The sequence below is a fragment of the Lagenorhynchus albirostris genome, chromosome 13 (genome assembly GCF_949774975.1).
Source record: "Lagenorhynchus albirostris chromosome 13, mLagAlb1.1, whole genome shotgun sequence".
NCBI classification, from domain to species: Eukaryota; Metazoa; Chordata; class Mammalia; order Artiodactyla; family Delphinidae; genus Lagenorhynchus; species Lagenorhynchus albirostris.
Window position 1 is genome coordinate 44,549,803 of NC_083107.1, and position 14,047 is coordinate 44,563,849.

The 14,047-nt window shown below is 34.6% G+C and overlaps 1 protein-coding gene across 3 annotated transcripts in view; it reads left to right on the forward strand.

Moving 5' to 3' along the window:
- ASB3 (ankyrin repeat and SOCS box containing 3) overlaps positions 1-14,047 on the forward strand; it is a 95,288-nt gene that overhangs the window by 57,853 nt on the left and 23,388 nt on the right. For all 3 annotated transcript variants that reach the window (XM_060169965.1, XM_060169966.1, XM_060169964.1), the window contains 2 exons: positions 2,394-2,571; positions 4,413-4,610. In XM_060169965.1, coding sequence (XP_060025948.1) covers positions 2,394-2,571; positions 4,413-4,610 — 376 coding nt within the window. The remainder of the gene's footprint in view (positions 1-2,393; positions 2,572-4,412; positions 4,611-14,047) is intronic.

Here is a 14,047-nt window from a genome sequence, read left to right on the forward strand (position 1 = left end):
TTAATTTTTTAGATAGTTATTTTGTATATTAACTCTTTGAGTTGTATGTTTTGATCAATTGTGTGATATTTAAATGAATTTATTTCAAAGCATGTTTATACTTTATTATGTTAATAAATAGCAACAGAAGCCTGTTAAAGGATTCTCAGTGACAATGATTACACATTCAGCATTGTCAGAGAGGATGGTGTTGAGGTGGCATTCTTACTCTGTGTGACATTTTTGTGACCAGAAACTTTTGTTATGTAAGAGCTTTTCAGTTCTTACAGACACTGCGTGTGTACTCACACTGCTAACCTGACGAAGCATGGATAGTCAGGAGCGATGGGAAATACACCAGATTTGCCACCACGCAATTTTTTTTAATACTTAGACTTTTCACATATCTTCTGTAATACCTAAACTTTTAATAAATTACCAAAACAAAGTTTAAAGTTGAGAGAATCCCCCAAATCATTTGTTCAAGCTTTTTTTTTTTTTTTTTTTTGTATTAAGAATCCCAGGCTTGGGGACTCCCCTGGTGGTCCAGTGGTTAGGAATCCGCCTTCTAATGCAGGGGACATGGGTTCGATCCCTGGTCGAGGAGCTAGGATCCCACATGCCACAGGGCATCTGGGCCCGTGTGCCACAACTGCAGAGCCCGTGCACCACAACTAGAGAGGCTGCATGCTGCAACTACTGAGCCAGTGTGCTCTGGAGCCCACATGCCACAACTAAAGAAGAACCTGCATGCTGCAACTAAGACCTGACACAGCCAAATAAATTAATTAATTAATTAATTAAAAAAAAAAAGAATCCCAGGCTCTGAGCATTTAAGTGCCTTGCCAAAGGTCTAGAAAGTATTCCCTGGCAGAATCAGGACTTGGATCCAGGACTTGTGATTTCTCATCTTCCTTCTTCTATGTTGTACCTTCCCAAGGACTGTCATGATGTATTCTGCGACTTCCAGTCCGTAAGTTCCAGTTATTAGTGTGTAGGTAATATTTAGAATGAAATAGGTTAAACTGCAGCTAATGACTCCTCATGCTGAGCCTGTCTCCTGGAACACTAAGCACCTGTTTTGTTTTCCTTTGTTCTTTTTTTCTTCTCCTCTCTGAATAGTTATGAATGGCAAGTTGAAAAGGTATGTAGGTATGTTTATAATGTAACTATACATGTTTCTAACTCTTTAAAGTGACTTTCCTTTCAGTGAATTATCTCTCATTTTCCCAACTTTTCTACCTGTAATCTTACAAGGTCTAGTTCCTTATTCTTCCTTATACATTGAAATTGTCAATCAAAACAAAACATTGCTTAAAAGAGAAAGTAAGTAGGTTTCTTTTTTGACTTAATATTTTCTCAGTTATAGTGTTCATTTCTTTCTGAGGCTGACAGTAGGTGAAGCCACCTTGTACAAATCAGGAATATTCTGTGTATCTAGACATGTTGAATATCCAGTTGGAATTTCTGACAGTTCCATAAACTCTAAGTTACCATTTGTGTTTTGCATTGTTTTTACCAATTTTAGGGCTTCGGTTTATTCAAGGTATATTTATGGAACATCCGTTTAAATAAAAAAGGAGTCTTTTCCCCCTTGATGATGATGATTTTTCACTGAGCTGTATTCCAGAAATTTAAAAATTCTCATGGTCATGTATTAACACCATACTTAGCATACTTAACACATTATTTGTCAATGAGAAAAGTTTGAGGAAGTCTGCTATTTTTGAAACCTTCACAAAAATTGAGGTCACTAAACTTTTTCACATCTTTGTACACTTGGGTCTAAATAATTGATTAGATTTATGCTTAAAAAGATCAGCTTAGAAACCCATTTAAATAGACCTTTTTCCTTTTAATGTGGGCTCTTTATCATGCACTGGTCATGAAGAAAAGTGATATAATGAAGAGTATAGTCAACATTAGTTTAAAGGCATAGCCCCCATGTATATCATATCTACTGGAATTTTTTTTTCACAAATCTTAGCCTGAATCAATTAGTGGCATCTGTGAAGTCTCATAATTTAGATTTTTTTCTTATCCTTCCAGTAATGATCAGAAATGTTATCCATATTTGATGGTTTGCATTTTTCCTTTTTTAAATGATTGCTTACTGGACCCTCAGAGTGCTTGTTGGAATGAAATGAATCCTTCATTGAATAAGTTTCTTATTTTAGCTTAAAAATGAATTCTAAAATATTAATCACTTGTTTTCATGCTGACATAAAAGTAAAAACAATGTAAATGATTACCAATAAGTTATAAAAATTAATATGTTTTAACAACAGTATCCACTAAGGAAGAAAAGCTATTGTACTGTGAAACCCTTCTAAGGCAACTGCTTTGAAATTTTTTTTAATTATTATTATTATTTTTTGCATTAAGGAGGGTTATATGTTAAATGTTTATTTTAGGTGCAAATGTCAATTGTCAAGCCTTGGACAAAGCTACTCCCTTGTTCATTGCTGCTCAAGAGGGCCACACAGAATGTGTGGAGCTTTTGCTTTCCAGTGGGGCCGATCCTGATCTTTACTGTAATGAGGACAATTGGCAGTTACCTATTCATGCAGCCGCACAAATGGGCCATACAAAGTAAGTGTTAAAAATGGAAAATAAAAATGGTCTCATAATTCAAAGGTAATAGAAATAGATCTTCTGGGCCAGACCCTTTACCTCCAGGCATAACCCTTGGTATTCCCTTCCCTACTGATCCGCTGGGTGACTAGATCCACCCCCCACATTTGTCCCCCTTGCAATCCCAGCAACTCGTAGTCTTGCCCTTTCCTAGTGTGAGGCAGAGTGGCCCCAGGGGCTTTCTCAGGGTAAGTCTTCTCTCTGACTTCTTAAGCTGTGGCTGTACTCTCCCACTCCTTTCCAGTTTTGTCCCAGGCATCTTTAGGTATTGATCTGATGGCTTTATTCAACTTATTTTTGTTACCTCCTTGGCCCCAGGAATGTTTTGAGTTTGTGATCTCTTTTGTGTGGACTGGGTAGTCCTCCACATCTTGAACCCTTTGACTGGACTTCTCTTTGTCTTATTTCAAATTCAACTTGGTACTTTCCCCTGCTTCTATTACTCTTCTTCCTTAGCCAGAAATTCCAATGAAATTTTTGGTATTGTCTGAAGAGAGAGAGACTTAACGAAAGTTGGAACTCCCTGAAATTGGGGGTTCCAGGAATCTCAGAAATTATTAAACCTGGTTATACCTGTGAGAATATGGCAGCCTGTCTTAACATAGATTGGTACAGTTTTTTTAAATATATATTTAAAGTTTTTAGAGTTATACTACTACAATAATAATTTTATAGCTCTTGTTAGTATTATTTAATTTAAAAAGTAATAGTGAAATGGTCTTGTCTTTAGTATGTATACATAGTAGGAAAACAGATGCTGTAATTGGGTTATTATGCCACTAGGTGGCATGGTATTTTACTATTTCCTTAAAGATATTTGTAATCATGTTTGTGCCCTGTTGAAGAGTATAATTTTTCCAACTCATTTAAAAAAATTTAGCACATTTATTACATATGAGAGACACTAAACAGATTCTTTATTTTAACAAAGTACTTAGGCTTAAAAATTTGATGTTTTTCTTAACTGTTGATTGTTTATTTAATCATAAATCTTAGGTACAATTATACTCTGAGCTTTAAATTGATACCAAAACCCTCTTGAGAATTTGTCCTCATTTGTTCTCAATTTTGAGAATTCTGTTTGTCACTGATGATTTCCTTCATGGTGAAATATAAGTTCTCCTTAAATATTATCTTGGTCCTACCTTACCTAAGGAAAAGTAGCAAAGAGAAAGAATGTTATCAATTCTTAATTTATTCTTAATTTTTAAATAAATCTGCCTTAATATTTAAAGAGCTCATCTTCTTTTCTGAGAATACAATATTTTAGCAGAATTTCTGACTTCTTCCTGATGACAATACTATTCATTTCATGTCACTCACCATCTTAAAAAATTCTTACTGATTAGAAAAATAAAACTTTGGTTGCTACTCTATGAAGGAAAATAACTTGTTTTCTTGATAACAAGTTTATATTTAGTATAATGAAGTTTTAAAAAATTTATTAGATCCTAAAATATCTAATACAAAATTTGAATTTTGGGGAGGAAGGTGGTTGTTGGTGGGAAGGTAAATAATTCGTGAAAAATAAAGGACTGTGTGTTATCTGTTTACTTTTATGGGAATGTTATTTAGCTCTGCTTCAGATACCTTTAAGGATCTTTCTATTAAGCAACAATAATGAGTGTAACATTTCAGAGTATGTAGCTTGTAATAATTTTCTGTAGATAGAAAGTACACTGAAGACAGAAAGACTTTTTAAAATCAATCAGTGGGTGACTCAAAATATGTGCTGTAGAAATGTCTGCACTTATGTACATATAAAAGCATTATATACCCCTGAATTTGTGTATTTGCAGAATCTTGGACTTGTTAATACCACTTACTAACCGGGTCTGTGACACTGGGCCAAACAAAGTGAGTCCTGTGTACTCAGCAGTGTTTGGAGGGCATGAAGAGTGCCTAGAAATGTTGCTCCAGTCTGGCTACCGCCCAGATGCCCAGATGTGCCTCGTCTTCGGATTCAGTTCTCCCATGTGTATGGCTTTCCAAAAGGAGTATGTATATTTGCTGTATTTTTATTCTTTTTTGCTATCTGGAGATGTATTTCCAAATGACTTTCTTTTGTGAAGCAGTATGTCTTAGAGCTAAATTTTTAACTTAAAAACAAAAACCAGACAAAAACAAAAGCCTTCTGTGATGCACCTTGTTAAGTCAAACTATAATAAAAATTAGGTGATAATGTCAGATTTTTTTCCTTCTTTCTTTGGCTCTGGATTATATTTTTGGTATAGCAATTTTAGAGCATACTTTCAATATATTAAAGTAAATGCAGGAATTCTCTGATATCCTTGGTCTTCAAAACAATTTAAGAATTAAAACAAACTTTAAGTTGCACAATGAATAAGGGCTGAAGATTTAATGTATAATGTGGTGACTGTAGTTATAATGTGACTGTATTATATAATTGAAATTTGCTAAGAGTACAACTTAAATGCTCTTAAAAAAAAGAGGTAAATATTTGAGGTGATGCATGTTTTCACAATGTATATGTATGTCAAATCACCACATTATATACTTTAACTATCTTACAATGTTATTTGTCAGTTATACCTCAGTAAAGCTGGGAGGCAAAAAGATAAAAAAGTTAAAAATATCTTTGTCAAGTATGATATTGACCCTGTGTCAGGCTATTTATCATTTGAAATTTATATTTACAAGACCTGTTATGAACCTAAAATAAAACTTTAGTTTTCTAGATATTCCTGCATTTTTAATGTATTTGGTATGTAGCGTTTATTTCTGTAGGTCACACTCAGTTTAAAATTTTTTTTTTTTTTTGCGGTACGCGGGCCTCTCACTGTTGTGGCCTCTCCCGTTGCGGAGCACAGGCTCCAGACGCGCAGGCTCAGTGGCCATGGCTCACGGGCCTAGCCGCTCCGTGGCATGTGGGATCCTCCCGGACCGGGGCACGAATCCGTGTCCCCTGCATCAGCAGGCGGACTCTCAACCACTGTGCCACCAGGGAAGCCCTAAAATTTTTTTAAATATTTCTTTTGCTTATCTGCCATGATGCTGTGAGTAGAATAAATGAAGAATTACTGATAGATTATTGATTAGATTCTGGCCAAGACTTGTCTATAAGACTCCTAAGGTTTTTAAATAGACGGTAAGAATAAGACTATGTGTAAGAAAAGCCATATTGAGTAAAATCTGTCCATGCAATAATGGACTAAGTTGTGCAGGTAGTTGCTGTTGTTTTTTAATGACGCAAAAGAGTTTGCAAGCTTACCTCAAATTTCATTGGCTTTCCTGAATTCACCATTATGGATTGCTAGCTATGACTTAATTTAAACATTTATCAAAAACTTATTTGCTAAGCTTTTCAGTCTCTACCATCTTGTAATACTTGCTATGTAAAATAGTAGTTCATTTCATTTGTTCTGAATTTAAGCTTCTATGTATACACTGTACTCTGAGTATTTGGGGTTTTGGTTAATCTGAGTATCTGGGGTTTTGGTTAATCTGAATATCTGGGATCCACTCTATGCATAACTTTCATGATTTCATGGTATACCTCCTTAGGTTTTGTCTTTATAAACAGAGGAGCCCTAATTATTTTAGTTTACCTCACTAGGGCTGTACTGATGACTTTAGTTGATTCATTTACCTTTCTCTGTACATATCTATCTCCATTGTATTTTATTATTAGATCAGAATTGAATATTTTTTTAATAAATTTATTTATTTTATTTATTTTTGGTTGCCTTGGGTCTCCGTTGCAGTGCGCGGGCTTTCTCTAGCTGTGGCGAGCGGGGGCTACTCTTCGTTGAGGTGTGCAGGCTTCTCATTGCAATGGCTTCTCTTGTGGAGCACAGGCTTTAGGCGCGCGAGCTTCAGTGGTTGTGGCGCAGGCTTCAATGGTTTTGGCGCGTGGGCTCAGTAGTTGTGGCTCGCAGGCTCTAGAGCGCAGGCTCAGTAGTTGTGGCGCACGGGCTTAGTTACTCCACAGCATGTGGGATCGTCCCCAACCAGGGATCGAACCTGTGTCCCCTGCATTGCCAGGCAGATTCTTAACCACTGCGCCACCAGGGAAGCCCCTGAACATTTTTTTATTTGATCAGAATGTAATGGTTTTGTATAGTTTTGTATAGTTGTATGTCTATGTGTCCAATATAACAATGATCTGTTTTAGTGTTCATCTTACTTTTGGAGGAATATTTTTGGTCCTGATCACAGCACCTAAGCTCATGCCTCATCATCTTATAAGTGTAATTTAAATTAAACATATTAAACAATAGCAGTACCCCTGTTAACCCCGAAACACCTTAAAATTAATGTTTTTCTGGCCTGAGAAATCAGGTAAATAGAACCCTGTGGAACAGAGCGTATGAGGGGAGTCCTGGAGAAGAGAGAGCTGGAGAAGGGGTTCTCTTAATTCTGTGTACAAACCTGCATATGTCCAGAGCCCATCCAAGCTTTGAATGCACAGGACAGACATTGAAAAGAAGATTTGAACTATCACCCAAGTCTCAGGCCCCTGAATGGTACATTTCATGGGGCCAGACGCAAAGCAGCATAGCAAAGGCTTGAGAACTGAACCAGCAGTCTGTAGAGGTGAAAAAGAAATTGTAGTCTAAACCTAACTAGGTTATATGCCTGCTAAAATAAACAAACACAATCAGTATTATATTCAAAAGATTATAACAGGACCCAGGCCTAGAGTTTACACACAGCATTACTGTTCATAATGTCCAGGATACAGTCTAAAATGACTTGACATATGAAGAACCAGAAAATATGACCAGTTTTAGAGGGAAAAGACAATTAACAGGTGTCAACCCTGAGATGATCTAGATGTTGGAAATATTAAATAATTGAAAACAGCTATTATAATGGTGCTTAATGAAGTAAAAACACTTGAAATAAATGGAAAGGTAGATATTTTCAGCTGAGAAATAAAAACTGGAGCCAAATGGACTTTTTAAAACTGAGAAATATAAAATCTGAAATGAAAAATTAACTATATGAGCTCCATAGCAGAATGGAATTGACAGGAAAGAGTCAACTTGAAGATAGACCAATATAAATTATCCAGACAGAAGAACAGAGAAGATGACGACTTGGGGGACAAAAAGGAACAGAGCCTCAGGGACCTGAGAGACAGTATGACTGGGGTTGACATTCATGTCATTAGGGTCCAGAAGGGAAGAGAAAGAGGTTGTGAACTGATAATGGACGAAAACTTCCCAACATTGGATAAAGATGTAAGTTTTATAGATTTAAGAAGCTCAGCAAACCAAAATAGGATAAACCCAAAGAAAAGCATGCTCACCAATAATCAAACTGCTGAAAACTAAAAGTAAAGAAGCAACAGTGTGGCGTATGGTGGTCTTTCGTCACAGACATGAGGTAACAAACTTTGTTTTTTGCTACTCTTGGCAATTTTGCTCTGTAAAATGGCCCTGTAGAGCATAACTAAAATCTGTTTTGGTGGCTTTAAAAGGGCTTGTCAGATATTTTCTTTCATGTGGGAACTTGTAATTGGACCAAATGTATTTTTAATTAGTAAGGTAGGTTTTCAGTAAGAAAAGTCACTGGAAAATACTATTTGTTAGTCTAAAGGAAAAAAGTCAAAATGTCAGAATATCTGTTTTATGAGGGTACATTCTCCTAGTCTTTCCAGTTGACTTTTTGTTTGCCTGGGCCCATGGCAGTAGACTTAATTTTGATATATCTTTGCTGTTATTACCTACTCTGTGGGGAATTTAATTGACAGGGAAACATTTCCCAAAGGAATAAATCTAAGCAATGGTAGCATCATAATCACATATGCTCACATTTAATGTGTATAAAAATATAGTACATTGCACAATTTTTGGCACACAGGAAAATATCAAGGTTAATTCTCTTCATTTCTGGAGAAGAAAGTCATTTTGCCATCCTCCATTTATCTAAAAAAGAGCATCAATTAAATTTTTAGTCTCTATATTATTAAGCTAACGTCTGGCTCTTAGTTTGCATGTCATCACTGTACATGTAATGTGAAAATCATTTGATTATTTTGGGACTCGGTGTAAAGCTGATCAAGCAAGAAAACTGTCATTCTCCCAGTAGGTTTTGTTTTAGTATATCAGAGGGTAATATAGCCAGTGTCTGCGGAAAAATATCGAAGTTGAAAAATTCATTAATTTTTAATTTCTTTCATTAAGTATGCATCTGAAAATTTGGATTCTCTATGGTTGCATACCTAAAATTAATTAAATTAATTACAATTACTATTTTAAAAAAAAGGACCGTGGACTAAAATTTTCATTTAAAAGTAACTTTTTTGTGCTGTTTCTCCTTAACAAACGATGTTTGAATTTCCTATATTACGTTTACCAATTATGAATAAGAATTTGCGTTTTAGTCACAGTAATGATACCAGGGAACTTGGAAGACTCCATTTTCCAAAATTAATTATTAGATATTCAGATTTTTAGAGTTGGTAATAGACAATGAGATAAGTTTAGTGGTATAAGTTTTGAAATTTCATTTTTATAGCAATGGTGTGTTGTTACAATAATGTTAGTTTGGCGTAAGATTGTTGTAGAAAGATTTAATCAGCACTTAACTGACTCCAGGTATTAATGAGTCAAAAACTTTTGTTTTCTTAATTTGTATATTTTCTGGTATTTCTCAGAGATCTAGAAATTTAATACTTGTGACCCTCCTTGCACTGTTGGCCTGTTATGTTCTAGTAAACATATCTGCTTTTACAAATAGTATAATTAATATCAAAAGGTGATGAAAATAATAAATATAAATAATGGCTCTGGGTTTTAAGTTTTCCCTTCTTTATTATTTTATTCAGCTGATTTAACTTTTTAGCTCAGGATGAGCATTCTGAAACATTTTTACTGGGTATCCCTTGGAGAGGATAAGCTTCCATTTGAAGCAGTGACCCTTAGCTCTTCTCACACTCCAAAGCATGATAGAAAGATGTCTTGTCTCCTCCACCATCATACAAAAGCATTCTTTGTCCTTTGGGGCTAACAAGTTAACAGCTTTAGTGACATGAAGCCAGTCTTTCAAGGGCATAGCTGAGTAATTCAACTCAAATGAGAAAATGGAAGAAAAAGACTCCTTTAACTGGAATGGGTGGAAGAGGAGGGAAGTTGAGAATTTCAGGACAATTTGAATAAATATTAATGCCTTTTCTATATGAATGTAGAAAGAGATCCTGGCTTAACTGACCTGATTTTGTCTGTCTTTCTAATTGATACTCATCATTGTTATCCCATTAGTTTTGTAAAAATAATTGTGTCCATTCTTGTCATCATATCACACATGGATACATCTGACACAACCTAATGTTTTTATTTTATTTTCAGCTGACGGCTGAAAGTCATTCAGTAAAACTTATTATATGGCCTTTTGATGATTCAGCTGTTAAGTTAGTTGGATATTTTGTTGGGTAATTGAAACTAAAAGTCTCAAGATATTTGCCCATTTCTATATGTTTAAAAGAAACCTTGTTAGCATGTTGAATTTCCTTTTAAGGTGTTTTTTTATCTGGGCCTGTTTCTGTGCACATTTTTGAACTTCAAAGAGCAGTATGATGGAAAGTGTACATGCCTCCAGATAAGGTCTAGACATCGCATTTTTAGTTTTTAAACTTCTCCTCTTTCTCCGTGTCTTATGATTTTCACTGTTATATAATGTGGAATCTCTTAATGTGTCACAATTTGTTCTTGATATTTATGTTAAATGGGAGGGACTACTCTAGGACTTGATGAGTTTTTCCGATTCTCCATCAGGGCTTGAAAGAGAATTTGTATTAAGTGTTAAGAGAAACACATGCATATGTCCATGTAGTTTACATTTTAACCAAAGTTTTATCTAAGCCTTAGGGTCTACTCTTCTTGCTCAATGACATATAATAATCAAGGTCATCATAGAGCACCGAAGTTGCTTGAGTTTCTGGAGCTTGTACATGTATCTGAGACGTTCTTAATATCCTTTGCAGAAGCTCAGGGTATGCTGAGAAAGTTTTATGATCCTCCAGTTTATTTTTTTATTATTCACCATATAAATGGTAGTTTTGTTGGAAAAGGGTTTATAGTGTAGCAGTAGGCAGTTTCATAAGCCTTTTAGGAGTATGCTCTTGTCCTTTCTAACACAAGGCAATGTGATAATTGGAAGAAATTTAGAGTGGGGTTTTCCAAAGTGTGTTTTATAGAGTACTCATTCTATACGTTGTTAATAGATAATACACAGGATTAAAAGGGTTCCTTAGTTAATTAAGTTTGGGAAACACAGGGTTAAGCAATGGTAATTAGATTTCTTTCCTGGAGGGCTTCTAACAATTTTTCTTATGGTGTTGTGTTTTATGAATTCCTAAGGGGGAATGAATCTACAAAAGTTTGAAAAATTTGGAAACATGGGATGAACTTTACAATAAATACACTATTGTTCCTGTGTTTACAGACTTTTGGGGCATTTTATACTCTCTTTATTAGGCTGTTTTCAGATTAACTATTGGATCCATTGCTTTAATTCTAAGGGTACTTCTTCTGAAAGGTGTCTGGAGGTTGAAGAAAAACACTTGACCATATAAGTTGAAAATTTAAGTTCATCCTGTATTTGTCCTTTCATGGACTAGTGTATATTATAAAGTGTTTCTCAAATATTTTCATTATGGAGGCTTTTTCTCATATATCATTTTTCAGGGACTAGTGTCCATGGAACATACTTTGGGAAACATAGTTCTGGCCTTAAAATAATTCTCAATTTGACTGTTTCATGAAGTGTTTGGTTTTTATAATGTAGGAGAGATATTTCAGATATTTGCTGTATCTATCATATTCACTGTTAGATTTTGGTTTGATATTATTATCCCAATTCTACCAATTACTAGCTTGACTAAGCTCCAGTTTTTACATCTAGAGTGGAGATGATAATAAAACTTACTTTTTAGGGTGATTGTGAAGATTAAGGCAAATCTTCGGTGTAACACATTTAACATACCATTTATTCTGGTACAGAATACATACTCAGTAAAGTTTGTTATTATAGGGAATTATGTGCACATGTTCCTCTCACATTTAGAGATGGATGGTTGGTTTATCTGTGGCCTTGTCCTTAAAATTTTCTTAACATGAGCCACGTCTCGTTGCTATATTCGAAACTTGAATAAGAAAGCCTCTTGGTTTTGTAGTTTTATTCTAAACAGAAAAAAGGCTCTCTAGCTATCTGTAGCACTTAATCTAACAGGGTGCATTTAGGGCTCCCGTTTACCTTTGTATTCTATAGCAGAAAAACTGCTCTTTAAGAGCTAAAGTATTTATGGTTAGGCCATTGATGGTTTCAAATTGCTTGAGGGAAGAGTTTAGCCAGTCCCTGAATTGTACATGTAAACACAGATGCCTTGAAAATTAAGTCTTCTTGAGAATTATGTATCACATTTGTAATGAGGCAATGTCTTGAGCTTTTCCCACTGTTTACCTACATGTTTACTGGAATGTGTTCAACAGTCCATATCATGTGTTGATTCTTCTGTAGTGGAATCAGCAAGTAATAACTGTAGTAATGACGAGAAGCTAGTTAAATGAGGTCGAAGTAGTTGAAATAAACCAATTATATTGGTTATAACTGTTTAGAACCATCGGTCAGAAGTATCAATATATCCTTTAGCATTTCTTGTAGTGCAGGACTGTTGGCAACAAATGCTTTCAGCTTTCCTGTATCTGAAAGGAGCCAGAAGAAAAAATACATGCATACAGGGTTCTTTTCAAGAACACTGATATGAATGATGGGAGTTTCCTGGAACAAATAGCAATATATGGTAGACAGACAATGAATTTACTACTTTTTATAAAGAAATTTAAGAATTATAGATTTTTCTTTTCTAATTGCTATGCATATTATTAATAATAAAGAGAATTACCGTTTAATCTTTTAACTGAAGAAAAGAGCACAAATTGGAGAACAAATGAAATAGATTTACAAAAATTTACATGGAGTAGGTGACATTTTACTTATGTATATAGTGTTTTAACTGCCTTAAAACCTTGATTTCAGGTTCTATACATAAGTTCTCAGAAGTAGGAGGTCTCATATGACAATGGTTTAAATGTTTTATGTTCATTTTCTCTTATTTTTATGACTTCATTATGTAGAGTTCTATAATACTATGACTAATGAAATATTTCTTTTTTATTTCTAGTTATTTAAAATAGCATTAATGCCAGTTTCAGAGGGAGACTAATTTTATTCTTGCATATTTTCTTTCATAGTTGTGTGTGTAATGAACATACATGTTTATTGAGCTTTGTTACAGTTAAAATTATATCATAAACAGTTTTTAAAATGTGGTCACACAACCATCAGAATTGTAGTTTTTGATGACTGTCATATTTTGCACTTACTGCTCCTCTGTTAAACATTTAGGTAATTTCTGTTTTTTAAAAATTTGTTTTTAAAAAATTATAGACAATACTATGGTTAATATATTTGTGCAAATAGGATATAATTTCTTTTTTATTTTGTCTCTTGGATAAATTCCCAGGATTTATGTTCATTATATTGTATTTTAATTTGTGTGGTATTTTACTTTACATATCATTTTATTTTACAAATACTTACATAATGCTAGTTCTGTGTGCCAGAAAGTTTAAATAACTTGCTCAGAGTCACACAGCTAGTAAGTGGCTGAGCACTCTGGCTCCAGTCTGTGTGCTCCTTATAACTTTGCTATGAAACCTCTTTTGATGCTTTTTTTTTTTTTTTTTTTTTTTTTTTTTTTTTGGCGATACGCGGGCCTCTCACTGTTGTGGCCTCTCCCATTGCGGAGCACAGGCTCCGGATGCTGGGCCATGGCTCACTGGCCCAGCCGCTCCGCGGCATGTGGGATCTTCCCGGACCGGGGCACGAACGCGTGTCCCCTGTATCGGCAGGTGGACTCTCAACCACTGCGCCACCAGGGAAGCCCTCTTTTGATGCATTTTGCCAATTAGCTCTCTCATAAAAGGGTTACACTTATTTTCAATCATTTTAACCACAACTTAGCAGTATTGGATGATAATGTTTTCTTTTTTAAAGTAACCAATTCAATAGGTATAAAATGATAACACATTTATTCTGTAAAACACTTTATAAAGAAGATTAATTAAAAAATCTAAAGCTGTAAGTTAAATTTTTGTTCATTAAAAAAAAGCTTTTCTATATGATTGCTTTTTACCATTAGAAATTTAAAAGTAAGAGGGAAATTGACTAAGCTATTGTTGAAGAAGTGGTATCTTGGAGATTCCTAGACTGAATCATCTGTCTTTAGGGACCAGTCACATTGTTTTATTAACTTTGTTTAGCAAGTATTTTGGATACTTAATTGTGCAAAAAAATCACAATTTGAAAAGAGTTTTCTACTTGTCAATGATAATTTTAAAACTTAACTTATTTAAGATAAATGTTTTAAATTCTAAGGACACGACTTGTTCATAGTTGGAAACTA